Genomic DNA, 27,466 nt, shown 5'->3' with positions numbered 1-27,466 from the left:
TAAGGTATTGTTGCCAGGCATAATATATAACGGAGTGTTGCTCTTCCAGCAGAATATATAATAGATCGACGTTTCGACGTGCTATACAGAACGTCTTCATCAGGATACTGACGTTACATGTAAAACAGATTCCTTATAAATCAAAAAGTAACAATTCGTGCGATTAAAAACTCGCACCAATGCTCATTGGTGTAAGAGCGCGCGATAGCTAATCGGCATTAGAACGTCAGTTTTTACGTTCATGGTGCTGGCGCGTAAATGTATGTTCCACGACTCAAGAAAACTGCGCTTGTGGTAATCGGTTTCCTTCGTCAACACCTGAGCAGCAGAAAAATTAATGCTGTGCTTGTGGGTAGTTGCATGGCTTGCCAACGCTGACTTCTTGCGTCGTATGTTGACCGATTTCGGTGTATCGGTTGGGGTAAAACCAATTAACACCCTATGTCAGATGCTGTCGCACCCAAAAGACCCGGTTGATGCAACTGTGACAAGGGGTGTGGTGTATGTTATACCGTACGGTGAGTGTGACGAAATTTACATTGGTGAGACGGGTAGAAGTTTAAATACGCGCCGGAAGGAGCACGAAAGGGATGTGGGCAAGAAGGATGCCAAGAAATCAGCGTTGGCAAGCCATGCAACTACCCACAAGCACAGCATTAACTTTTCTGCTGCTCAGGTGTTGACGAAGGAAACCGATTACCACAAGCGCGGTTTTCTTGAGTCGTGGAACATACATTTACGCGCCAGCACCATGAACGTAAAAACTGACGTTCTAATGCCGATTAGCTATCGCGCGCTCTTACACCAATGAGCGTTGGTGCGAGTTTTTAATCGCACGAATTGTTACTTTTTGATTTATAAGGAATCTGTTTTACATGTAACGTCAGTATTCTGATGAAGACGTTCTGTATAGCACGTCAAAACGTCGATCTATTATATATTCTGCTGGAAGAGCAACACTCCGTTATAAGTAAGTAAAATATTAAAATTGTAATACACTAACTACAATAACTATGTGAAGGAATAATTATATTGAGCAAATCATTGCACGTAAAGCTTTTATTAAAAAACAAATCAGTGCTTTAAACCAGGTACAACTCGCTTATAAACCAATGATAAGAGGTGTTCGACTGTTCGTCTATTTACCCGTACTGTAAGTGAAAAAATACCAACGCTAAAAATGAACGACATTATCGAATTTCAAACAAACACGTCACCTGCAGTAAAACGCGAAAAAAAGTTCCCCGTCATATTACGGCAAATAAAAAGAGGGTCGAAACGCCAATTGCAGAGAACGTCGCACGCGGACGGAAAACACTCTCGACTCCGCCGCCCTTATACGCGACGTAGCTTCTCGTAAGCGCGTCCACTTCAGCTTGCGTCAAACGCCCAGCCACGTGCAGCAGACTGCAGCGCTTGTGGTCGTTCGAGTCGCACGACGAGGACTCGCTCGCGCTACCAGCACAATAGCGGCTCGCCAGTTTCTCACGCCCAAATTGACAGGTGCGAATGCGTATCTTGAAGCCCACGCATGGATCACACCTGCTCCAAATCCCAAACTCTCCCCACGCTGGCAGGCGGCAAGACGCGCACGACTCTACGCTCACGCGCGCGTTCGGACCAACGCACGGTGGATAAAGACAGCTTCTGGTCGCCATCTTGACGCAGCTGGCTGTACACTGCTTGGCGGCGAGCCACGACGACCAGGTGCCGCGCGCGCTTTCCGGACAATGTCCCCACTCGTTGTCAAACGGGCCAAGTGGGGTCGCGGTGCCGCACCAGCGTGCTTCTTCCTTGCCGATGCGCGACGCGTCGGTGCACTCGTGGAACACGACGCCCATGTACTCGAACGGGAATACGCACGGGTTGTAGCGCGGACGCTGCTTGTAATCGGCACCAGGCACGAGTATGGGCCCCTGCGCAGAGCCGGGACAATGCGGGATTGAGCAAAATGCGAACTCCTGTGCAGCGCTGGTCAGGCAATAAGGCCTCGCCTTTGCACCGTTCGGGTTACGGCACTCCGATCCCGAGAGATCTAGGTCTGACGCTTCGCTGACCAACTGTCGGTAGTTAAGGTGGTTGGTCCATGGCACGCAGTCGCGTCCTTCGCTATAGCTTGGCACGTTGCCGTTGTAGTGCTCGCCTCTGTTCGACACGTCCAGGCAGGTCTTGGTCGGATCGCACGGGAAAGTGTTGCAGGTTCCGAAGTTCTCGACCGACTTGCCCTCGCAAGGCTTGTATCTACGGAAACGGTACAATTTTTGTCGTGTTCAAATAAAAAAAACAGTCACCAGGTGGGAAAGTACGAAGAGAAGAAAGTCAAAACCCAAATCACCTTTAAATGGCACAGCTAAATTGGAAAAATTCAGTAAAATCCATTTTATCTTTAGGAGGACGTTTACGTACTTGTATACAGGGCTGCAGAGTCGGAGTCGGATTCGGGACTCGAGGAGTCGGTTTGTTTTGCTGAAGTCGGACTCGGGACTCGAGTAAGACCGTTAAACTACCGCCCCTAGTCCGACATGCGCATGCGCAGTACCGAATTTCAAAACTGATATGGCCGCCAAATGGAAATTGTAAAGGTGGAATATCATATGGTGCAATATTTTCCAACCATGTTTTGTGAGTGAATAAATTATACGACACCCCTATAAGTGGATTGCTGAATATCAACGTTATTTTACTTCCGTAAAATGGTGAAATACAGGCTGTAGAGTCCGGGCCGGACTCGGGACTCGACAAAAATCGCACATTTGACCGGAGTCGGACTCGGGACTCGGGATCGGGTTATTTTTAACCAATTCCGCAGCCCTGCTTGTATATCATCATCACTTAAAATGACTATTTCAATGTTCACAAGGTGGAAACGCAAGTTTTATAGTCGGAAGTACGATGGCATTTATTTGTAAAAATGCATTTTAAAACATATTAAAATATCATGCCCAAAAATTTATATTTTTTATTTTCTTATTTTAAACTAAACCATCTACCGCTGTAAAAGTACACAATCATATTTGTATCGAAAAATGGCGAGAAAAAAACAAATGCTAACCTGCATTCCCGTTTATGGACGACTTTGCCTCCTCCGCACACGGAAGTACACTTCCCGGTGCTTCCCCACGGACCCCACGTCCCCGCCGAGTTGGGGTCGCAAATCACTTGGAGGTTCTCGTACAGAATATCCCACATTCCAGTCTGCGATCCACAAATCATCGAGTCGTCCACGCGAGACTGCACGCAACTTTGCGTCATGAAAAAGTTGTACATAAACGGGAAAACGCACTCGATCGACGGGTTTTCGATGTCGCCAGTTACGCCGTACACCTTGCCCTTAGGGTCGCACCGCGGTACGTTGCATAGCTGTACTTTTTGCGCCTGCCCCTCGATTGCCGTATGGCAGAAGGGTTGCTTGTGCACTTTTGGGTAAGGGTTGCGACAAAAATTGTGTCTCAAATCGCCCAAAACGTCCAGGCGATCGTAGTCTTCCTTCTCTCTGCTTCCATCTACCAACACGCTACTCCATTCAAGACAAACCGACTTGTCGGGAAACAACGGTGTATGCGTTCCGCGAAATGTCGTCCCGTCGCCTTCAAAACATTCCTTACACGGCTGAGTATTACACGCCTCCCCTGTTTCGTGGTGCGACGCATGGGCGCAGGGGGGCATGCGACACACAGACTCGAGTTTGACTTTACCTCCACCGCAGAGCTTCGTGCACAGCTCGCTCTCGGATGCAGCTTCCCAAACTTGCATCGCCCCCATCACACCAGCGTTTGCGTTCGGGCAGACTCCCCAGTTTAAGTCGCCTCTCCTAGTCGGCACTTGGTCGGCGTGTGGAACTGTGGCGCAGAAAAACAAATCGGCGTTGTAGGGCGGAAGCGGATCTTGGTGAACCGGGACCGTGCCGCGAATACAGCTGCGGTGATAGCTGCTGTTCGACACAAAAGGAAAAGCGCACGGACGATTGTTTCCCGGTCCGCCTACAGTGTTGATTCCGCCTTTGTGCGTCGGGCATCGCACGATATCGCAGTATTCCCAGGTGCGACTGTCGCTTTTCACGAAACACCAAGGCGCGAGTCTGTACCCGTATGGGCTTGGGTTGCGACACTTGCGCCCGGCCAGACTCACCCCACCGCCTTCTTCGGACTCGTAGTGGTGAGGATGCGTGGTTGCGGACCAGTCCTCGCAAACAAGGCCAGTCAAAGTGACAGCAACGTCGCCCGTGTACGCATGTCCTTCGTCGATAAAACACTCCACATTTTCCCGCATCGTTTTCTCCCAAGAACAGGGTCTGGTGTTGCAGGCTCCTTCGTGCTTGATTCTGTCCCCCGCGCACGGAGCGTAGAGACACTCCCTGATCCACATGGTTGTGCCACCGCCGCACACAACACTGCACGTGGAGGTCTTGTTCCAAGCGGTCCACTTGCCCTTGTACAACATTGGGCATCTCGCCCACGATGAGGGCTCGCTGTACAGGGAGCCGTTCAAGGAGCAGTAGCGGACGCTTGTTTTGCTGGGGAGAAAACACCCGAAGTAGTATTGACCCATGTATTTGTAGGGAAAGTGACAAGGTTGCGCCGATTGGGGGTGGTTGTCCTCAGGTATTGTGTAGGGAATGGTGTGTAAGTGGCTGTCCTTGCAATGCGCAACTTCGCAGTACGACATCTCCCCGTTCATGCCTGTGAAGCACCAGGGCAGCTTTTGGTGACCCCCCGGGTTCCTGCACAGGTTGGCCTGCAACTCCGATTTCAACGATGGTTTGTACGTAGTTTTATGGTCTTCCATGTCGCTCCACGCGATGCATGGCGTGCCGAGGTAAGTTTTCGATGCGGCGCCCCTGTAGGTGTCACCGGTCCCAATTAGACAGGTGGAGCACTTCTGAGTGTTGCACGCCTTACCGATTTTGTCCTCGACATGCTGACAGGGCGGATGAAGGCAAATCCTAGAGCGCATTGTTTTGCCGCCGCCACAGGCCACAGAACAACCGCTGCTTCGCGACCAGGCAGACCAGGTTCCTCTGGTGACTTGCGGACAAGCGAGGTACTCTCCTTCTCTGATAGCGCGATCTGCATCTTGTGCGGCGTTGCGCTTTCTTCTTTTACCGTCTTCTGCGACGCAGTAGCTAAACGAATAGCCACTCAACTTTGTGCAACCGGCCTCGGTCTTTTGGACGTCGTCCGGACGGGGCAGTTTGCATCGACTGTACTTCACCCCCGCCGCTTGGGTTACGGGGACGCCCCATATTTCGCCCTCGCTGGATGCGCACTTAGCGACGTCACAGTATTCCCACGCGCCGCCGGGCAAGTAGCACCACGGCCCCACGTATATGTCCGGACTTGGGTTGCGGCATTGGTTACCGGTCAATCGAGGTAAACCTTGTGGGTTTAAAAGGTCTTTGTAGAACGAGGTGGCGTGATTCCACGGCAGACATTTTTTGCCCGTGACTGTTTGTGACACCATTCCATTGTACATAGCTCCGCGCCCCGTGAAACAATCCCCCGACCCCGGGTACTCTGCAATGCAGGGCTGTGTGTTACATGGCTCTCCGCTGTCCACATCAAGGGCTGAGCCCCAGCACGGCGGAAACAGGCACTTTCTAAACTTAACAGTCGTGCCTCCGCCACATTTCCTGTCGCACTCTCCGTAGCTTGCGTAGGTTTTCGACCAGGTACCTCTGAATGACGAGGGGCAGAAGGCAAGCTCTCCCGTTGCTGTACCGCATTTCTCCATACCCGGGTTTGAATCCTCTACCAGCTTACAGGCGCTCAACCATTGGCCCTGATATTGATAATTGAATGTACAGGGCTTGTCGGCTGATGGGTTTGCACTGACTTGTATAGGGATGGCGTAAGGTATTGGACTTGGTTCTAAATCTACGCCGCACCGCGGTATGTCACAGTACATACGGGCTGGACCTCGCATGCTGTTTCTGTAGCAGTAAGGTTGCCCATAAATACCACCGGGGTTGCGGCAGTAGTTTTGCTCCAGCTCTGGATATAACCCTTGTGTTTCTTTGGGGTGTTGGTGGGGCGAATGGATAACCCACCTCTGACATGGCGTCCCGTCGTTTGCAATATTAACAGTCCCTCTGTAAGCTATACCCCGGTCTGTGAAACACTCGAAGCACGACTTCATGTTGCAGTGTCCCCCGACTCTCGTCTCCGCTCCGTCGCAAGGTGGCACCCTGCACCTGCGTGACATCATAATGTTTCCACCACCGCAGGAGCGCGTGCACCCGCCCGCTTCCACCCAACTGCCCCATACGCCCCTCAGCGCATCGACGCAGTAGCCCCACTTCTGGTGCGAGTCGAAGTTGTCGGTCAGTGAGCACCACGGCCTGCTTCGGCGGTGGTCTGTTATACACGTTTGCCGCTTTTCGCCGTCCGCGACAAACGGAAAGCGACATTGCCCTATCACTGTGTCGCCGCTGACCGGCATAAGACCAGCCGGGAAGCGTTGTGAATCGCCACCCACTGTTAGAATTTGATCTCCTGTGCAGGGCCGAGTGTTGCACGCGGTGCTTTGCGGTCCTCCCTCCCTTGGGCCAACGCATGGCTCGAACAAACAGAATCGCTGCTGCCTGACGCGACCCCCGCCGCAAGGTCTCGTGCACACGGAAGGTGGCATCCAAGTCGAAAACACGCCGCGTTTGTTGTTTGGGCAAATACCCCACTTGTCAGGGTGCTCGTCAAAGTTCCCAGTAGTCGGACAGATATTTCTGTTCTGCGAGTCCTCGAAGCAGCCCCACGATTCCTCTCCGTTACGTCTGAACGGAAAGACGCACTTCTGTCCAACAACGTTTCCCTCGGCGCCCGTTATTATTTCGGTCTCTCGCTTAAAATCCACGAGGGCAACGTCGCAGATTGAACTAGCGACGTTCGTCGCGTCTCTGCTGTATAGAAGCCACTTGGAACCGGTGGTGCGAGGTCTAACCTCGGCCACCCCTTCATCTGCCCTCCAATCTGTCACTTCTACGCGGCTTTCGAGAAAAACAACTTCACCGTTCTGTCCTCGAAGCGTTAGCGCAAGGTCCGTGGTGCATTTCCACTTCTGCAGCTCGTTATGAACGTCACAGGAAAGCAGTTCAACGCGGCTTGAAATGGTCTCTCCCGTTTCTGTGGCGCTCAAACACCGTTGGTATTTTACGTTTCTCAACAAGCCGGCTTTCATTCTTTCCCATTTCCAAGCTTCGTTGTCTACCTGACAACTGGCTTTGAGTTGAGCAACAAATGTATTTTTTTCCGGAAAAACAGCCAAACAAAATCCAGCACTGCTCATTTTGTGGTAAATCAGAAACTTACACTTGGCGTAACTTAAGGCCGAAACCACTAATATTACATTCGTTAAAAACTTTGAGCTTAAAAATGCCATTTTGTCAGGTGTAATAATAAAATAATTTTCTGATTTTGCAACTGGTTACCTTGAGTGATTGTTAAGCTAATTTGTTCGTAAACAATGGAAATTGTTCTCGTTAACACTTTAGGGTTAGTTTTGTTTATCTGTGATAGTCCTGTAATTTCTTGCTTTCTTTGGAATATTCGTTATCGGCTAGGTAAGCTGGAACTCGGCTCGTAAACTGACAGAATAATATTATCCAACTATCCATACAGACAAGACGAAGAAATTTACCTCTTATAGCACCGTTTCTCAACCGGTGCGCCGCGGCGCACTGGTGCGCCATGGAAGGCTGCCAGGTGCGCCGCGAGAAAAAGAAAAAACATGTCGAAATAAGTCCAAAATTAATCGGAATAAGACTTTTATGGACAAAATAACGCTTTTAGTCTCAAAGGCTGGAACCCCTTTAAAGATATGCAACTATAAAACCCATATAATAAAAAAATGCAGGCAATTTAAGACAAATAAAGTGCGCCGCCACGTTTTCATACGTCTCTAGTTGCGCCCCCACGTAAAAAAGGTTAAGAAACACTGAATTATAGTCTCGACGTTATGCGGATAATAAAAAGTTAAGCCTACACATCAAACAAAATCCCGGCTAGTGCATGCTAATTATTGTAGCCAAGAAAATCCTAGTAATAATGGATTTTCTATAGTTTAACTGAAACACTGAGAAGGTGTATATTTGTTCGCGGTACTGAAAACCTTAAATTAACATTTTATTTCTTCCTAAATAGTCCAATTTAATTCGATAGAGTCGGATTTGGGTTGGTTGGACTACTACTACTAAATCGCCGTTGTCATGATTTGTTCTACATTTAAGTTAAGTTTTAAGAAAACAATATTTCAAACAAACTATTTGTTGTAAACCAATATCGAGTATTAGATTTTGTTATTTGTTTTGTCTATTGGGTTGAGATCTTCAATTTTATGAAAGTCATTGTCTAGGCCTAATTCTATAGAAATCTTAGGTTACCAGGAAGATGTTTCTTATCATTTAATTTCAAAAAAACATTATATACGGAATACCACATATATAAATATTTTTTTGTAAGTTTGATATATAATATACACTCTTCAGGCAGTCGAACGAGAGAACGGATTGCATACAAATCGACATTTATGTTGTTTATATAAAAGTTTTTGTACTGTCAAAGAGCAATAGTTTCAAAATTACAGAGAAATGAAGACAAAATACTCTTTATTTAGTGTACTAAGATTTTGTGTGAAAAAAGTAAATGTTTCTTTCTCATTAATAAAATCTAGATCTGCCTTTTTATACTTCACTGCATGACTGTCGATGACTAGAAAGCGGTACTATACAAACGATTCTGCTTATTTCGTTTGTACAAATGCCAATTTCGGTTAGCCAACTGTAAATTGAAATTTGTGGTATTCGGTTACTAATAAAATTAAAAAAAGTCAAAACAATTTTCCGTGTTTAATTTCTTCAATGATGACTCAATGTTTGTCATGTGTGATATCACGTTGCAGGAGCTATTGTAAATAAAATCTCCCGGTAGAAATCTGAAAACTTTTTGGTCGCTTTGCTTTGTTCTTTTCTAAAATACTAGCATGACGTGGTTTCAAGGTGGAATTACGGAAGCTATAGCAACAGCACGAAGCAATGACAAAATGTTTTTGGTGTACATCAATGGTATGGTGTTTTGTTTGGCACTGGTTTAAAATCCTACCACGTTTGTGTTTTATAAACACGGTAGCGCAAGCAGTAGACAGACTTAAAATTGCCAACTAGGAAAATAAATACAATAATACTTGACCCTTGGGTTTGGCGTGGAATGCTTGAAGCCCTAAACTACACCAATAGCATCATTCGGCATGAAATGTTGACAGCCTAACGAATTTATAATTGATAAAACCGTTTGTGGTGTAGATATCTTCACTTTTGGCGCACAATTTCTTAAAAAATGCTGGCGTAAATCTTTGGCGTTCACAAATTAGGCAATGTATTTCACAGATAGATAGATAGATTTAAATTTATTTCGAAACAACGGTACCGGTACATGCATGCAAAATTTGAAATAATAAAGAAGCGTCCGTAGTTCCCAGGGGGCGGCGAAAGACTGTTAAGTCATCTAATCAGCTGCCCCCTGGCTGTGATTCAATTCAAGTTCATTATTTTTTCATATAAAAGAAAGAAATACGAATCAAGATAGGCTACATTACAAAAAGACTGTTCGTAAATACAAAACCAAATACATTATATTAAACACAATTAGCGTTACATTTGAAAACTTATTAAACATTTTACTGGTCACAGCGAGCCTACTGTGGGGGATAGTTAAATAGATTTGAAGCTGTTTCGGCACAACAGTATATAGGCCTATATGCAAAAACTAAAAAAACGTCCGTTTAAGTACATCCAGAACAGAAATGACAAAACAAAATACATTATATTAAACACAATTAGCGTTACATTTGAAAACCTATTTAAACACTTTACTGGTACGCCGCCGAGCCCACGGCAAATAGATAGATAAATAAATTTATAATTCTTTCCGAACAACGGTATATAGGCCTATATGCAAACACCAAAAAAAAAGTGTCCGTAGACCCCAGGGAACGGCTAAGCATATTTACAAGGAAAAAGAAAAGTAAACGAAACAAGATATATTACAAAAAGAACTGTTCGTAAGTACATGATTAACAGAAAATATAAAACAAAATACATTATATTAGACCTAATTAGAGTTACATTTGGAAACTTAATAAACAGTTTACTTCTAAGCCGGCTCCCCCATTGTAAATAAATGCTATGATTTATAATAATCATTGATGCAGAACTGATTGCACGCAGTATTTTTTATCTAAAATTTCAACTCGTGTTTTTTTTCTTATCTAAAATACTTCATTATTACCCCTGTTTCGCAGATTAGCCAATTTTACCTTTTTAATTGCCTAGGGTTTGTTTTGATTTTGTGTTTTACGTAGGTAAGAGTTCAACAACATTAGTTTAATTGCCTTAACAAATGACTTGTATGGTAATAGTTTAATATTTATATCTAAATTCTTCCAATATTTTGGCCCTAAAAATCCTATGGTTTTTCTTCCTGAGTTGGTAGAGGCGCCTACTTGAAAATAGTTTTGTTTATCCCGCAGCCTTGTATTATGGGAATGTAAGTTTTCTAGGGGGGCCATCAAATTTGCCAATGTTTCTGGTAATTTGTTGTTTTTAAAGTTATGAGTTATTTGCAATATTTCCAATTTGGTTAGGTCGTGCAATTTTAAAATTGAATGGTTATGATATAATGGAAGTAATCTTGTTTTAGGAGGGGTGCCGCTTAAAATTTGGATTGCCCTATTCTGTAGTACTTCAAGATGTTTTAATTTAGTTGGATAAGCTCTACCCCAGGTTACAATACAATATCGAAGATGAGTATTGATTAAGCTATAATATAAAAGGCGAAGTGAATGAGTGTCTAAATAGTATTTCATTTTTAATAAGAGTCCAATTCCCCTAGAAATCTTTTGTTCAATCATTTTAATATGAGGTATCCATGACAATTTATCATCTATAATGAGGCCTAAATATTTTGCTGAATTTACCTGTTTCAGTTTATTATCCCTTATTTTAATACTGAATTGATTTTCTATTTCCCAATTTGAATTGGTTACCAAGTAATGTGTTTTAGAATGATTAACTGATAATTTATTAGCCCGAAACCAGTGGTCAATTTTTTCTATAACTATTTGAATTATTTTTTGAAGCTGTTTTATGTCTTTGTTAGAAGAGTAAATGACAGTATCATCTGCGTATAAACTACAATTTATATTATTGGTAAGTCATTAATGTAAATTTGAAACAGGAGAGGTGCTAATATACAACCTTGTGGGACACCGCATACAGGCATCGACGGATTAGAAAGAGTTTTTCCTACTTTTGTACTATGCTTTCTTTGCCTTAAAATATTTTCTATTAGTTTCAAGGGTGGGCCTCTAATACCATAATGATTTAGTTTTTTAAGTAATATTTGGTTGTCTATGGTATCAAAGGCCTTGGCTAAATCAAGGAAAACTACACAACTATATCTGTGGTTTTCTTGGTTATTTAATAGGTTTTCATATAATTCTGTTGTGGCAAGTGAGGTTGAGTGATATTTCCTAAATCCGTGTTGATGTTTACTAATAGTTTTTACCTGAAAATCATGTGTTGTACAAACGAGATGATAAAAGTGAAATAAAACTCAGTCTGGTTCCAACATTGTGTAGTAAATAAGAATCTCCTCATTCAGACTCAAAAGTTAGGCTTGAGCTAAATCCCAACTCAGTTGCTATCTTTTGTAATAGACATAGCTACAGCCACCTTTTGTCAAAAAATTGAAGTAAATGTATTCAGTGGCAAAAAGTTAAACAATTTTTTTTTTACAGCTGTACAAACTTTAGATGTAACTTTTTTACAGCTAGCAAAACATAAGCAGTGACTTTATTGCAACTGTGCAACTTTAAGCTGCCTAGACTTCTCCCGCACAATATCCAAAGTTTCAAGTAGATTGGTTCCCTTTTTTACAATTTTTTTTCTATTTTGTTCCAATATATGGCAAATTCTTTATCATAAACTAGAATGTAAACTTTTTCAATTAGATTTTGCTTGTAAGTAACATAGTTGACCAAAAAAGTGATGATTCGATTCTATATTATTGGTTATAGATTTTTAATTTTGTTATTCAAAAAATGTATATTCTTTATTCAAAAATGTATATTCTTGTTATTAAAAACAGGTGATGATGACGATTCTAAGACAATGATGAACCAGTGTTGGGAAAATGAGGAAGTAAAAAGCATATTGAGTCGAACTTGCATTTGTATCAAGTTGGAAAATGGAAGGTTAATTTTTTGTCTCCAAACATGTTGAAGCTAAATGACTTATTGATTACAAAAGTGATTTTTTCCTAAATATGCATATGCTACATATTTATGATTTTTAGAGTATAAGTATTACGATTCTGCGACATTTATAGACCTTGCTTTTATAAATACCTTTTATTTTACTTTGCAGTGATCCACAGAAGCAATTTGCAGAAATTTGTATCCTTTTATGCTTTATATAAATTAAATAAAAATGTGTAAAAATGTATATGAGTTTCAAAACTGCAAAAATAATTTAATAAAACTATAGAAATAATTTATTACTTAACAATTGACTCATTCCAGACCCTGTTATGATTGTTCCGGTTACATTTGTTATTGGAAAGGATGGGATTCCATTAGAAATAATTGGTGGAACAATCAGTGCAAAAGAATTAAGTGAAAAAATTAATAATGTTTTTAAGGTAAACTTTATTCAGCAACTAGGTATTTATTCTGTCAATCAGTTCTGTTATTCAGGAATCTTAAAAGTTGTGGACTGTAACTATATGTTTTTAGAGTTACTCTATGTTATATGATGCTAAAATGGTGTGTATGGTTTTTCATTTAAATCCTGATTTGTTGACGTTTTTACATTCCTGTCCATTTTTCAATTCCTGAAAATCTAATTACAAATATGATAATGATGTATTTTATTTATTTAAAAAAAACTACTTTATTTTTTGTTTTATATAAACTTGTAGTTTAAACCTGCTCCCAGCCTACTAATATGGGAAATAAAGTGCACTTTTCTTTGTTTAAATTTGATCATCACTTTATTAGAAATATGTTATACCCAATTGTGCAATTTTTACACTGTCGTTTTTATTTGGTTTTAAAGAACTATGAAAAGAAAAATTCTTCAACAAGCTTACCTGGTTCCTCTCAAGAAACGAATAAAACCTCCTCAGCTGGTAAATTTTAACATAAAGTTTTTTAACTTCTTAAAAATTGCCATTTTAAAAGTCTTTAATATACAGTAATTTAAAAATATTCTTTTTTTTTTCTTTTTTTTTTAAATCTTAAAATAGTGCTCAAAAGCAAAAATCATTTAAAGCATTTTTAATTTCTACAAAAACACCCACATGGAGTATAAAGAAAAAATTGAAGCTTTGTTAAGGCAAAATTTCTTAAAAATATACCTTAACTTGCTTTTATTAAACAGTCTGAAATTGTTGCTAGGTTTCCTTATATACTAGTGTAGAATCTCCAATGATAAAATTATTTAGCTATAATGTTTTTCTTAGGATTTTCTGATGATGAAACTACATTCGCTGAGCCCACAGCATCGTCTTCTACAAGGTAATCTGCATGACCAAACTTTACATAAATCTAGATCATAAAATGTTAATTTTGAATCCGACAGTAGTAGATCTGCTGCCCTGATTCCTCACTTGAACAATATACAAGCCTAACCAATTTATATCTTGAAGAGGATGTACCACTGCTTTAAACTATTTTCATTTGCCTCATTTCAAGTTAAGTTTGACTATGTTCTTATTACCAGTTAAAATGCAAAACAAATATGTCACTTTTGGGCAAGATGATTTTTATTATTATTTAATTTTTTGGTATCTTTACTACATTAAGTACAACTCAAGACCAGGGCCAGAGTTCAGACAAGGAAGAAGCTGCAAAAAAGCTACAAGAAAAAATCAACCTGAAAAGGGTCCAACGTCAAAAAGACGAAGAAGAGGTTTGACCCTTTAAGATTCCTATTTCAATGTAAAAATAAATTGGGTATACATGTATTTTTTGGGGTATATTATATAGGACGACTACCTACATTGACTGGGTTAGTTTAAAAATATATCGCAGAATTTGCTAAAATATGGCATTTAATACTTTTATGCATTAAAAAAGTAATTGAATGATTTACTTTGCTGTATAATATCCTAATGGATTATGTTTTATTGATAATGCTTTCCAGTTTAGCTATGTTGTTCGAGGAACAGTAGATGCATTTACTGATTTATTCACTCCTTACATAATAGTTTTTGAAGGATTGCAAGTAGTTCTTTAGGACATTTGTTTTTTTCAATCTTTTTTACAACTTACGTCTCTCCTGCTTTGCCCATTTTTGTTATCTGGAAGTTTTCATTTCTGCTGCAAATTAGATTTAGACCTTTTTATGGGTACACACAATAAGACCTAAAAAGCACTGATACCCAAAGCAGAAACATCTATAACGCCATAGTATTAAGACCAATAACGTAATGCTGCTAAATATGCAGTAAAAAAGGGCCGTCGGTCTGGCATCGGCCATTTAGTGTCAACGTTTGAACCCCTTAGTTTGATCGGTGCCGCTTGTTTCCCGCCATTTTTTGCCCTGTTTGGGGTTATTGGTGGGTAATAGGTGCGGTAAAATACGGGTTAGGGCTTAAATTATTAGGGAAGTTAGTGATGTACATAGGGATGGGGTTTGAGGCTAGATAAAGTGTTGTTTGGGCCTAATTCTGACCATTCAGTTCTTATTCCGACGGGTTTAGGACTTATTGTGATTTAGACTACGACTATTAGATACTACGACTATTAAATAGTAGTCCTATTTTGGTCTCATTTCGAACTGTGTTTTATTCCGACGTTGATGTTATTCTTATTTCGGACTTATGGCTGGATTCCGTTTTTATATTCAACGTATATTGAAATATTATTCCACGTATATAAATCGTCTAAGTCATTACAACATTTATGACTTTCTACATTTGATTACTTTACAAATTAACCATTTTCATAAAAACAAATAAATTGTAATACGGAAAACGTAAAATAAAGATATTTACACTTAAATGAATTTTTAATTAAAGCTATATCCATACTTGAACAACAACAACAACAACAACAACTGTCATCTAGTTTTCTGAAGAGGTTTTTGTTAATCAACGGCAAGGAACGGTTTCATTGTTGTTTCTCAACTTGCTCTATTTGTGTCGGTGTTGCTTAGTTTGTATAGAATAGAGCGGCGGTCCCGCTGTGGCCGAGGTCTTAAGTTCGAACCTCATCGCAGGCTAGTTTTCTTGCCTGGCCTTGCTGTACTGAAAATCTTATCCACTGATTAGACTTGTTTATAAAGGTGTAAAATCATACTTTGAGTTTAATGTGCGCTTTTTTGCATAGCCACCCAAGTTTACATCGTGATACCCGTATATCATGACATGCAGATGTCATAAAAATATAACTTGAATGACATAAAATTTCCGAAAAGATAACCGAAAAATTTTTAGTATAAAAGTTTATGGCTGTTGCCGCTAAACTCCAATAAGGTCATCAAGATAACGTTTATATAATGTTAAATGTTGCTTCTTGGTAGCGTGAACGCCAGCGTGAGATCGAGCGGCGAAATGTGGGGAAAAACGTTGTGAAGATGAAGGAACAGCAGCAACAAATCAAGATGCAAAAGGAGCTGGAGGAACGAAAGAAGGAAAAAATCCTAGAGAAGTGGGTTTGCGTTTGTTGAATGTTGGTTTCTATTTACAGATATTTTAAACATATCTGTTGTATCACTGCAGACGGTTGTCTATCTGTTTGCAAATATTTTTTATAAATTTTGTCGGCCGGTCAAATCGGCGTATTCTATAAGTACTCATTTCAATCCAAATTAATTTTCCAATAAAAATTATTGATACAATTGCAATAATTATTATTCTATCGGCAGTAAACGGACAAGATCAAATCGTTGCTTAAATATTTTTAAAACCAAACAGCCAATTTCTGCATAAAACCATAAATACCTAGCAGATGAAACTGCTCAGAATATCGGTTATGGCAATAGGAAGGGTTATCATAACGTGCTTATTTCTAAGACTTGCTTATTTTTGGGTGCAGTGTCTTAGAAAACACTAATGTGCTTATTTCTAAAAAACGTGCTTAGTTCTAAGGTTTGTGCTTAGTTTGTCTTATTTTGGTTTCAAAAAATGTTCTTTATCAATTCTTCGGAGGAGTATGTCATTCATTCATATTGCCACTTTGACCAGACTTTACCAACAATGCATTATATTACGTAATAGCAATCGATTGTAATTGTTTTTTTTTTCTCTAAAAAACAACATTGTAGCCTTTAGAAGGGTATAGTAGTTTGCGATAAGAAAAACAGTAAACTTTTAGCTTGCATGAGGGCTTACATTGTTCTTTTTTGTGGGGGGGGGGGGGGGGGGGGGATAGCGTGCTCATTTTTTGGTATTATGGCAAGCCTGACAAAAAGAGTGAAATACCGAATCGATAACCCCGATTGAAACCACGCCATTCTTATAAAAGTCTTTAACCTAATTAACACACCACCCGCTCGTTTAAAAACAGGGAAGCTTTGAAGAAGGTGAAGGCCCAAATCGAGCAGGATCGTCTGGCGAGGAACTCCAAGTTCAAGCAGGAGAAAAAGGAGCGAGATGCCGAACGCGAGAAAGCCGACGCCGAGAAGGAGAAACTACTCACCGAGCAGTCAGAGGAGAAACGCAAAGAGCGAGAAAAGATTGCCCGCATCCAGGTGATCACCGCGGTTTTCTGCTCGAATAAACAGATGTGTTGTTCTGAACCTAGTTTAGTGCTTTTCAATGTTTGGTGAGTGTTTGTTCCTTCGACGGGCTCTCTACACTTTGTGATCCCCTACACACTCCCCTTGTTGACGTTTTGGGAAAGTTCGTCATGACACGAACAAGAAAAGTCGTCTTAAAATCACGAGGAAAATCACAAATTCGAGCTCAACTGAAAAGGAATAAAAGTATATGCATGTTGCCCCCCGAAGATTGCTACGTGAGGGATACCGTTTAAAAACCCTGAACTACTTGGTGTGTATCAAGCGACCTGAAGGCGAGATAAATTATTATTATTTTTTGAAGACAAATTTAACTGTTTTAAACCTCGTAAATGCGTATTGAAAACATGCAAACGTAGACCCAAAAATTTTTGGTTTGTTTTTAGAATTTACATATAGTATTTTGAGGCCAGTGTGGGTTTAATAATATCTAGAAAATAAATTTGGTTTTGGCCTATCAAAACCTGGAATTTCATTTATCCTTATACCGTGTTTACTATTTGCACTAAACAGTCCGTTTGCTTAAGCTCGTAATTTTAATTCTTTGGGGACGTTTTACGTGCTGATAAACGTGGAAGATCTGCAGAAATCTAAAGGGATTATCACATTTGTTTATAAGGGTCCGTGTTGTTAAGTTCAAGCTACAGGTTGTTTATGTTCTTGGCGAGCCCTGAGCACACAACGCAAAATTTGAGCTAAAACGGCGCGAAAAGTTGGTTTATCTTATTATAAAAACGTACAGATAAAAATTCTTGTTTTAGTTTTACTCTATCCATTAACTTAGTGATTCTCAACCTTTTATGGCTTACCTTACGACACCCTTTTAAAATCATAAAGAAATTGGCGGCACCTCAACTGAAAATTATTTGAGTCTTTACTGAAATATCACTATAAAGTATAAATGGAACTGGAACAACACAATCAACTTAACACATGTAGGAAATTGTCATTTGATATAATGGTCTATAATCGTACACAAATAGTTGTTTAAGATGCTTATCAATTGAGCAAATGTCAGATTCCTAAAAATTCTGGAATAACTATCGGCACCCTTGAGTATTATATATGGTACACCAGGGCGCCGCGGCAGCTCGGTTGAGAATTACTGCGGTGCTCTATGCTCACGTAAATACGCGCTTAACTCTAGAGACCAATTTACTCCAATCAAGCTGCTGTGTTTAAGCAGCACCAAAGTACAGCGCAATTTTCAGCCAGTGACAACCCTCCATTTTCCTTCGCGCAGTTCCGCCTTCCCAGTGGCGGTACGCTGACCAGGCATTACCCGCGCGAAACGACGATGCGGGACATGATCGCCGACCTGCGTTCCCAGCCTACCACCCTTCCCAGCGACTTCCGCCTCTCGGTCAACATGCCCCGGCGCGTCTTTGGGCCCCAGGACTACGACGGTACCCTGGCCGAGCTGGGTCTCACCCCAAACGCGTCGCTTTTCGTTCAGCCGATGGCCGCCGCCCCAATGCAGGTTCGTATGCGGTTGTAACAACAAAAAATTAACAAATTTAAATAAGAAACGAATTATAAGTTGTTTGATTGTCGGTTCAAAGGATACAACAAAATTTAAACTATTTGAATGTAAAACGATATATAGCAGTTTTTGAGCAGGTTCGGTAAATGTCGTTCTCCGAATCAGCTTGCCCTAAATAATTTGATGCGTCTTTGACAATAAATCGTTTTACTTTCGATCGATTAGAAGTCATCATGCTTTTCTTTTTTTCTCTGACCAACCTTTGCATCTTGTATGGAAGTTATGTAAGCCAGTTAAATAGAATTTATACAAATGTTGCTTTCCGTGTGGCGTTTTGGTCCAATGACTAATATATTAAAATTGTTCTGTTGAGGTAATTTTGCAGCAAAGTGTTCCGAGTCAGATTATTACAACGTCTTGTGACGGTCACGGTTGATTCATCACACTTTTATTGTACAATCAACCTGTGTTGTTTATAGATTGACGATTACCATAGGTAATAGGTATTCCAATATGTTTATCCCGTCTCTTTTGGTTTGCAACTTTGTTTACCGTTATGTACATGAACTGACTAATCTTTTTTATTCAAAAGAAAGCTTGTTTTCCTCCGTTTGTTTTACGATTTGTCCTCGTACTTAGTTTTATGTATTAAAATGCTAACACTGACTGAGGCAAAACCGTGATATCGATTAAGTTGTTGGTAAAACTTCGTAAAACCTAATTTGACAAACAGTGCGTTGTTTGTTTATTTACTCTGTTGAACTTTCTCTATCTTAAATAAATTCGTTTGTTATGGTAACGAACCTGCGAGTCCACTACCAATATTTTTGATAAATCTGTTTTTCTCATTTTTGTAAATTGAAGTAACACACCTGTTTTCCAGAACAAGGGTGCCTTCCAGTCAGTTTTGGATCTCCTCGTTGCCTTCTTGTTCATTCCCGTCAACATTTTGTCGGCCCTGTGGAAGATGATTGCCGGGTCGCCCGACGCCGGTCGACGTGACCCCCAACCCCCAACCCGGGGAAGTCCCACTACTACCCCAAGCCCCTCGTCCGGTCACACCGCGTCGTCATCACAAAGGTACCTATACCGGCTTTTTGTTATGTTTTTGTTAGTGAGATATAGCACTGTATTGGTGTCTGTGTGTAATTGCAAAGCGATTTCCAACAAACAATAACATTCAGTGTAGTTAGTTGATGTGCAAAAGCTTATACATGAAATATGCACTAGTAACTAGTCTTGTTCAATTAAGTTATATGTGCGGATGTGCAATCTTCCCAAGTGACTAGGGTGCGATTGCGAACTTAAAAAAAGACTAATCGAACTTTCCATTTTTTGCTTTATTATCTTGCGATTACTTTGACCCTGGTATCGTAAATTTCCAAGGTTGGCACCTAACAATGACGTAAATGCACATTACGGTGTTTTTCTGCTCTTTGCAAAGTCCGACATACTAGTCGTGCCCAACTGAATAATATGTGCGACGTTCACAGGTGTCTTGGTAGTTTAAACAAGAACAAGACTAATCGATTTTTTTTTGTGTTTGCTTTTTAATAAATGGACGGCGTCCAACAAAATTAAACAACCAAGAAAACCTATATTTTACATATTTGAGTGGTAACAACCATTTGAAAGAGTCACGCTGTAAAAATGGTGTTAACACCGGGCGCTACATATTCTTTTATTTTGACCCTGGTATCGCAAATTTTTAAGGTTGGCACCTAACAATGACGTAAAGTAAGATGACTGTGTTTTTTTGCAAACCATAGGCGTTTAACTTATAAGAGAATCACTATATCTACTTTTTAAACATGTCACCTGGCCAAAATTCAATAACATGGCCCAACGCATACGTGTGTTTTTTTTTTGCTCTTTGAAAAGTGCGACGTCGCTACGTCAGCGCAAGCTCGGCGATCAGAAGAAGGTCGACCAAGATGGCAAGATGCACCGTTTGAGCGACATCAAACGGGATGACGACGACCCGGCGACCTGGAACGGAAACTCCACCCAGCAGATGTGACGTTGTATCGTCAAGCAAACTGCGTTTTTACGAACGTGCCGGTTGGCGGTAAACTTCATGTAACCAATGCAAGCTTTTGGTCGAGTTTATGTTTTCGTTTTGGTCGAGTTTATGTTTTTCGTTTAGATTACAAATCTACGGTCATCGCACTCGCCTATGTTCGTGTAAACTGTGTACTGTACCATGTTTGAACCTGTGACCGTTGATTCTTGTGCAATGTGTCACCTTGTAAAATTCTGCAAAATTACCATTTAAATCACTTGCTTTTTAAGTATTGCTTGTACAAAGGTGTTGGTAAGAAAATAGTTTCTTTACAGTCGATTTTTCTCGTAAAGTTTTCAATGTAGGCTAATACATCCCAGCTTTCTTGATAATGTTTACTGTCTTTCATCACTAAACACTAAACAGTCGTGTTGCCATCGCAATAAACCATACCAGACAACGTTTGCTAACTACGAGTTAAGTTATGCACAGCAAACCGAAACTCCTTGGGGCGTTTTACTAAGCTGTTTTAAACTTTGCTTGCGCCAATTCGAACGTATATCCGATTCAATCATGCATTTTTTTTGTATGATTTGTTATGTGTCAGTTTTTCGCTCATTTGTCTATCGCCGGATCCATTATAGTTAATAGATAAGCTGCGTGCATCTGTTCTAAGCGTTTGTTGTTTTTTCTAACACATCTTTTTGCGGGCCAATAAATTCCACATATAAGTGGTCTGTTGGATAATTAAGATTTTTTAAAATGGGCCGCTATATAAAAACGGGGAAGGTTGTTTAAAATGACTGCTTTAATGGCCTTAACTTGTATCTGGAATTGTGTCACTTTCATGCTTGTTTAAATGGCATTTATTTATTTTAGTATGGTAGTCTTTACCAGTCACGTAAAATATATTTTGAAAATTTGCAGCACTATACCAAAATGTTACGGTATGATATCGACTTTACAACTGTAAGCAGTGAACCTTTATGCGGGTTGCCAAACAACTTTTGGATGCAAAACTGGGCTGTAGCAGCAGGCCCGTTTTTTTAAAGTCAATGTAGTACTTATGCTTTGAAACATTCAGACTCCGGAAACAATCTTACGCGTACCGTCAATCAAAAATTTGTACAATGTTATTTGTGACTCCTTGGGAGTTTCACGTTGTTTTTTTGTTGCTCTTACTTTTAAGTTTATTTTCTCTGGTTAAATTTGCTTATTGCATGAATTGCCAACAAAAACATGGTAGAAGGATCCTCTTATTAAAGCAGTTTAGGGTTAGTGTCTAATAGGTTGCAGCAGTCTAGAAGAGCTTACCCTACGAGAAAAAACTGTTTCTTTATTTGTATTTTGCAGTCGTTATTACAATAAATGATTAAGAATGCAAATGAAGTGGTTAACGACTGTGGCCGTCATATTAGCGTTTATTTGTGGCACACACCAAGAAAAGGAAGAGTGTAAGTTACTTTTGTTGTTATTTGTCGCCTAAACTAAAAATATACAGTTTTTAACACTTGCATATACTCCGAATTGAATTAAGTAGGCTACAGTTCCATCATCCCATAGCTATATACCAAAAAATCGTTTTTAACTATTTTTCTTCATCTTTGATGATACGGTTGACCATTGAAATAAAAAGATTAAAAGGCAAATCCGTTTTGTCCCGAAATCTATATAGTTGCAATTCTCCACAGTTGGCAGGCTGCTTGCTTGCAGAGAACGCCTTTATCGAATGTTGCTACAAGTATATCATTCTATAATACTCTTGATTCGTCGCATGACACAGCCTACACTCTCTGTCAATTAATTGCTGTTTGTCACATATAAACGTAGGCCTAATGCAAATAAATGTCTTGTCTTTTAGTTTGGGAAAGGGGAATATACGAGTTCAAAGCCGATAGCGAGTATTACACCAGGAAGGGAAAGATAGAAAGGATCTTGTATGACAACTGCCACAATGCGACTGCAATCAAAGTAAAGACGCCCCTCAAGCGCCATCTTGACAGTTGGGACAAACGGCTTAAAGTGGAAGTGATAAGCATTCGCAAATGGGGCTTCTCGGCCAGAATCTACTACGTTGGAAAGAAGATAAATACCAAAACGACTGAGGGCAGTTTTCTTGAATTATACTGGCGGGCATTGTTTGGTGAGGTGTTTATTAAAACATTTACTAACGCCATAGGTATACAAACAAAGCTTGCTTCTTTAAGGTTGATTTTTTTTCATTAGCTTCAAGGAGAGATCTCGAAACCCCTTGCCCAAACGCTTGGAGATGCCTGAATGGCTTTCAAGGACAAGAATGTTCGTGCTATGAGCAGTACTGGGGAAAAAGGTGTGAAAATTTTATTGAATAAAAATCGAATCGTTCCAAGATTGATGATTTCAAAAAAATATACACAGCCTAAAAAGAACTCATATTTACAGCTTTGGCATCTTTATTCAATTCATTCATAATATTATATATGTTTCGTGCCGTGTGTACAGTAGGTCGGCTATGTTGTATGAGTTGGAGATCAAAACCCAAAATAATTGTAAATTGCATCATGTATGCCTTTAGTACAGGGGTTCTTAAACTTTTTTTACCGCGGACCCCTAAAAAACTTTTTTGCTTCGCACGGACCAGCAAAGGCAAGAAATTTTTTTAGTGATGACGTCATAATACAAACAAACTTCAGAAATTTGCTGTTTTCGGTCAAAAAAATGTGAAATGAAAAATGAAATAAAGTCCATGTATATATTCAGTGCAAAAACGTTTTATTTTTAACTATAGCCAAATCTTTTCTTTGAAAAATAGATTGCTTGATATACACTAATAGTTCAATTAGGCCTTCATGGACCCCCTAAAACCTGGCTCACCCCAAGGGGTCCATGGACCCCAGTTTAAGAACCCCTGCTTTAGTATATGTTAAACGGTTTTGTGCATTTTGTCTTTTTAATACATCTACCAAATATGTAATAAAGAACAGGCTCCTGAATACACCTTTTTTGTCATGTATATGTTTTAATTGTTTATTTATTTTGATGCTTTAGTTTTAAAAAGCAAGAAATAAGGAATTATAGCATTTAGACTATTATGTTGTAGTCTTTAACATAACTATAATTGCTAATATTTTTTTATGTTTGCATTGCTAAACTCTTGTGGTGCGTTGGCAATAAATCAAAAACATTTGTTCGGTTGCAAGTTTGCAGAGACTAACAATCACTATAAATGTCGCATAGAAATATCAGTTGGCTGGGTGTCTAAGTTTTTCATTCAAAGTATGTTTATAACCCAAAGAAACTTTGTTCAATGATTAATCTTTTCTCAACTCTTTAGGGCAAATTCAATACACATTGTAAATATTTCAAATTGTTGCCCTCTGGACAAGTGGTTCCGAAACTTTTCAAGGCGACCAAAAATTCAGGAAAACATCAAATTGGGTAAATTCTCCGAGAGAATTTTCAGTCACCGGAAATAATTAATTGCTTTTAACTCGTACAGTCAACTCTGATGGCAATATGGACTTTGCACTGCAAGTTATGCGAGTAACTTGGGGCACAGGGTATTGTTTTATGTTACCGGGTTTTATCCTACTATAGGTTTGCTTATTAAATGTTGTTTTTAACGTTATAAAATACCAAATGAAGTGGTTATGGATTAGTGTTGTCTTACTATCGATGATACATGGAACACATCAGGGAAAAGTTGAAAAATGTAAGTTAAATAATTAGTTCGTTTGCCATTATGTCACATAAACAATCACCAGCAACACCCTGCTGCCACACTATAGCTTTGCTGAAAACTAGGGATGTCATATACTTGACACTAATTAATTCATCCCGATACCGATATCCGAAAAATAGAAGTTTATCTACCTCCAGTTGTTAATTTACTAGTTTTTGATAAATTTTCTTTTTAAAATAAAGATGCTGCGTTGAATCGCGAATCATGGCTGAAATTCTTATATTAATTTGGTATTTGATTGGGAGCGATATACCACCCTAGTGTCGGACGAGTACCAATACTACCTTTTGGCAGCGGGTATCGGCTCCGATCTGAAATTATCGTACATCACGATTGACAACGCTGATTATTAACATTCATGTCTACATGTGACACATATATTCGTATGGTCGCCACAAAAACCTTTCTACTGTTTAGCAAAATGGTTGTGATTTCAAGCAGATTTATAAATAAACAAATATAGGCTAATTAGGATTGCATTTTACCAAAATCTAGAGAAGTCAGTTCACGTAAAAAATTATGTAAAATATCGATTTGACTTCCAGTTTATAAAGCTGGTACCCCTCTCCAGTATTAACTTACACATGTTTGTAAAGAAAGCCTTTATTTTGAACTGATGTTATTTATGTAAAATAATTGTTTACGAATTAAAATACTCAAAAACACTTTTCCCAAATTTAATTTGCCGCGTCACCTAGTTTAAGATATGCATTCAAAATGTTCTGATTGTTCAGATTTTCAGTTTGGGAAAGGGGAATGCACGAGTTCCAATCTAATCGTAAGTATTACACGAAAAAGGGAAAGACACAAATGATCTTGTTCGGCAAATGTCACAGCGCTTCTCCCATCAAAGTGAAGGCACCTCTCAAGCGCCATCTTGGCTTCTGGGACAAAAGGCTGAAAGTGGAAGTGACCAAAATTCGTAAATGGGGCTTCACGGCAAGAATTTATTCCGTCAGAAAAATATAAATCCAAATCAATCACGGGTTTTAACCTTGTGTTTTATTGGCGAGCGATGTTCGGTGAGAGACTTTTCTTCGTATAAAACATTGATTGTTACTATTTCTTCTGAATCAAAGTAATAGTGGCCGAATTTTTAGTAGAAATCTTAGCTTTCCTATAAAACATTTCAATTAGAAGGGTCGCTATTTTATGATCTAACTCCTTATATAATATAACGTAAATAAATTGGGATCTTAATTATTGTTGGTCTGATATCACTTTATCAGCTTCAAAAAGTGACCTGGATACTCCTTGCCCGAACACTTGGAGGTGTGTGAACGGATTTGAAAAACAAAAATGCTCGTGCTATCACATACACTGGGGAAAGAGGTGTGAAAAACGTAAGTTAAAAGCACTAAATATTACCGGTATATAAAATCTTGGCGAAATCAGAGTTTTTTTTGGAGGGATAAGGGCTATACTGTCCCTGTTTATGTAACTACCTAGTAACGTAGTAATCCTGTAGTTTTGAGAAAAAATTTGCTGTTCCCAAAGCTCACGCCCGATGTACAATTGAAATTAAATCGCTATTAGCGCCAAGTTACAGACTCGGACAACTAGATAGTTCTAGTTTTGTTCGTAAATTGCTTGTGTGATCTAATTTTAATTCTTATCTAATTCGGATTTTACTAAACTTGCTACTTTGTCCAGCGGCATTTCGAAACGACGTGTAGGTGATGTTTACAATCTGAAGGCATTGGTCATGCTAAATCATACAAAGATTAGCACACAAAAATTAACCATTCATATTCTTAAAAGAATAAATTACGATTAAATTAGGTTGATTGTAAATACCAATAATTAAAAGTAATTCTAGTTCATTTTAAAAAGCTCGATTTTGAAGAAATCAGTATTTTCTAGCTTTTTTAACTTTAAAACGTAATGCTTAACACAATGTTTTAAATTTAATAAAGATATGTCAATTTAATAATACTTTTTTTAGTACTGTGCAAATATTAGAGTTTTAGAGATCCCATACGGCCCCGTGTTTTTTTCTTTGTAAAAAAACATATAGGCTAGCAACCTGTATAGTACGAAGTTATGTTTGTATAGAAAGGTATCAACTGCAGAAGAAGGAAAGGCTTTGGAATTTCTCGATGTTAATCATATTATGACAAAAAGCTCACCAAAAGGTTTTATTACAAGAGATTATACTAAACCAACGGCAAGCGGGTTGGTTCGTCACATCACCCACCATCAGTTTTTAAATCTATTGTTTTTGGCGAAGCGATTCGCATGCGACGCTTAAACGAATTGGATGTGGACTACAAAAACAGCCTTAACAGGTTAAAGCAAAAATGTATCGTTTCTGGTTTTCATCGGGGAATGACTGAGGACGTACTTCACATCGCAGAGTTTTGGGAAGAACGTTTTGGGCCGAAAGTTAAAACTAAGCCTCACCATCGCATTGTTTGGGCTACCGCTTTTCCTTCGCATTTCGTTAACCCAAAAGGATAAAGCGATGGAGCCTTTTGCCTGCATCGCATACAAAAGACCGCCCGGGTCCCACATTGGCACATTTCCTCACAAATTTTAAAGGAATGCCGAGGATGCAGACTGGCAATAAAATTGGTTCTTCGAGTCCATCTGGTAAATGTGCTCTTTGTGGCAATTTTGGCAAACACCAAACCATGGTGCCACACACTACTGTTTTAAGTGCACCAACAGGTAGTGCGCAGCTACGTCAAAATTTGACGTGTAGCCATTACGGCATTTGTGTGGCCACCTGCAAGAAGTGTGACAAGCAGTTTGTCGGTAAAACTAAAACCAAGTTTTCCACTCGTTGGATTGCTCATCGAGCAACTTGGAAGACATTTGATTATTCGGCCAACAACGACCGAGATGCGCTCTTACGGCACTATGCAGATCAACATACTATCACACCGCAAAGAAAGCCGCACTTACACCAATGTTTTGTTGTTGTATTTGTACAAATGCCGCCAGTCAGTCTTTTGGATATTTTTGAAGATAAATGGCTTAATAAAATTAAAGCCGAAATAAATATCAAAAAATTGATACTACCACGCGTGAGGTAAATTTTTTTTGCTCAAGGCTTGTTTTTGTCCTGTTTCATTTCTTTCAATTAATGATTGCTCTGCGACAACGTTTGATAACATGCTTATCAGTTGCGTGTTTTTTCTCGTTCTTTCCGTTTTATTCACATTGTCGCTTGATGCCATTCGCTAGTTGTTGCTTTTGCATCTGACATCTGACGCTATCCTACAATTTTTAATTTTATATTTTTACTTTTTAACTTCCAATATTGGCATTTTTATATGTTAGTTTTGTACAGAAACTGACGATGCCTTATAGGCGTAATATATATTTCTGAAAGATTTTAAGAAATGATTTTATGTTTTTTCTGTTTTAATAAATAAACAGTCTTAAGATCAGAAGTTTTAACATGTTTTTTATTTAGTAATAAAGCATTGCTTTGAAAACCCATGCTCGGCCGGGGGAACATGCCAA

The 27,466-nt window shown here is 39.5% G+C and overlaps 3 protein-coding genes across 4 annotated transcripts; 2 read left to right on the top strand and 1 right to left on the bottom strand.

The window, feature by feature from the left end:
- Positions 1–1,247: 1,247 nt before the first annotated feature.
- On the bottom strand, positions 1,248–7,278 carry LOC146164555 (apolipoprotein(a)-like). Its single transcript, XM_083380756.1, has 2 exons — positions 3,053–7,278; positions 1,248–2,241 (listed from the first exon to the last, which is right to left on the bottom strand). Exons 1-2 carry the CDS (start codon positions 7,276–7,278, stop codon positions 1,248–1,250), a joined length of 5,220 nt encoding a protein of 1,739 aa, XP_083236882.1.
- A 1,600-nt stretch (positions 7,279–8,878) lies between these two features.
- Positions 8,879–21,625, top strand: LOC146164554 (UBX domain-containing protein 4-like). Of its 2 annotated transcripts, XM_083382192.1 has the most exons (12): positions 8,879–9,052; positions 12,135–12,240; positions 12,413–12,441; positions 12,568–12,686; positions 13,103–13,175; positions 13,509–13,563; positions 13,852–13,957; positions 15,572–15,699; positions 16,558–16,741; positions 18,033–18,280; positions 19,137–19,352; positions 20,154–21,625. In XM_083382192.1, exons 1-12 carry the CDS (start codon positions 8,971–8,973, stop codon positions 20,290–20,292), a joined length of 1,485 nt encoding a protein of 494 aa, XP_083238318.1. In that variant the 5' UTR covers positions 8,879–8,970; the 3' UTR covers positions 20,293–21,625. The 2 variants fall into 2 exon arrangements, with proteins under 2 accessions (XP_083238318.1, XP_083238317.1); XM_083382191.1 differs by lacking the exon at positions 8,879–9,052 and having other exon boundaries at positions 9,090–12,240; positions 18,033–18,269; positions 19,156–19,352.
- Positions 21,626–21,628: 3 nt separating this feature from the next.
- On the top strand, positions 21,629–23,441 carry LOC146164553 (uncharacterized). The gene is made up of 3 exons (XM_083382193.1): positions 21,629–21,728; positions 22,136–22,417; positions 22,501–23,441. Exons 1-3 carry the CDS (start codon positions 21,653–21,655, stop codon positions 22,623–22,625), a joined length of 483 nt encoding a protein of 160 aa, XP_083238319.1. The 5' UTR covers positions 21,629–21,652; the 3' UTR covers positions 22,626–23,441.
- The last annotated feature ends 4,025 nt before the right edge of the window (positions 23,442–27,466 follow it).

Source organism: Ascidiella aspersa, chromosome 2 (assembly GCF_963924565.1).
Source record: "Ascidiella aspersa chromosome 2, kaAscAspe10.2, whole genome shotgun sequence".
Classification (NCBI taxonomy): Eukaryota; Metazoa; Chordata; class Ascidiacea; order Phlebobranchia; family Ascidiidae; genus Ascidiella; species Ascidiella aspersa.
Note: the sequence above shows the minus strand (reverse complement) of the source record. Positions and strands in the feature narration are given on the sequence as shown.

Excerpts from the sequence above, each read along its gene's own strand:
- LOC146164553 (XM_083382193.1), top strand. The coding sequence starts at position 21,653 with ATGCAAATGAAGTGGTTAACGACTGTGGCCGTCATATTAGCGTTTATT. Across the intron at positions 21,729-22,135 it reads ACACCAAGAAAAGGAAGAGT|TTTGGGAAAGGGGAATATAC; the intron begins GTAAGTTACTTT and ends CTTGTCTTTTAG. Across the intron at positions 22,418-22,500 it reads ATACTGGCGGGCATTGTTTG|CTTCAAGGAGAGATCTCGAA; the intron begins GTGAGGTGTTTA and ends TTTTTTCATTAG.
- LOC146164554 (XM_083382192.1), top strand. The coding sequence starts at position 8,971 with ATGACGTGGTTTCAAGGTGGAATTACGGAAGCTATAGCAACAGCACGA. Across the intron at positions 13,564-13,851 it reads ACAGCATCGTCTTCTACAAG|TACAACTCAAGACCAGGGCC; the intron begins GTAATCTGCATG and ends TACTACATTAAG. Across the intron at positions 18,281-19,136 it reads CCAATGCAGGTTCGTATGCG|TAACACACCTGTTTTCCAGA; the intron begins GTTGTAACAACA and ends TGTAAATTGAAG.
- LOC146164555 (XM_083380756.1), bottom strand. The coding sequence starts at position 7,278 with ATGAGCAGTGCTGGATTTTGTTTGGCTGTTTTTCCGGAAAAAAATACA. Across the intron at positions 2,242-3,052 it reads GTCCATAAACGGGAATGCAG|ATACAAGCCTTGCGAGGGCA; the intron begins GTTAGCATTTGT and ends CCGTTTCCGTAG.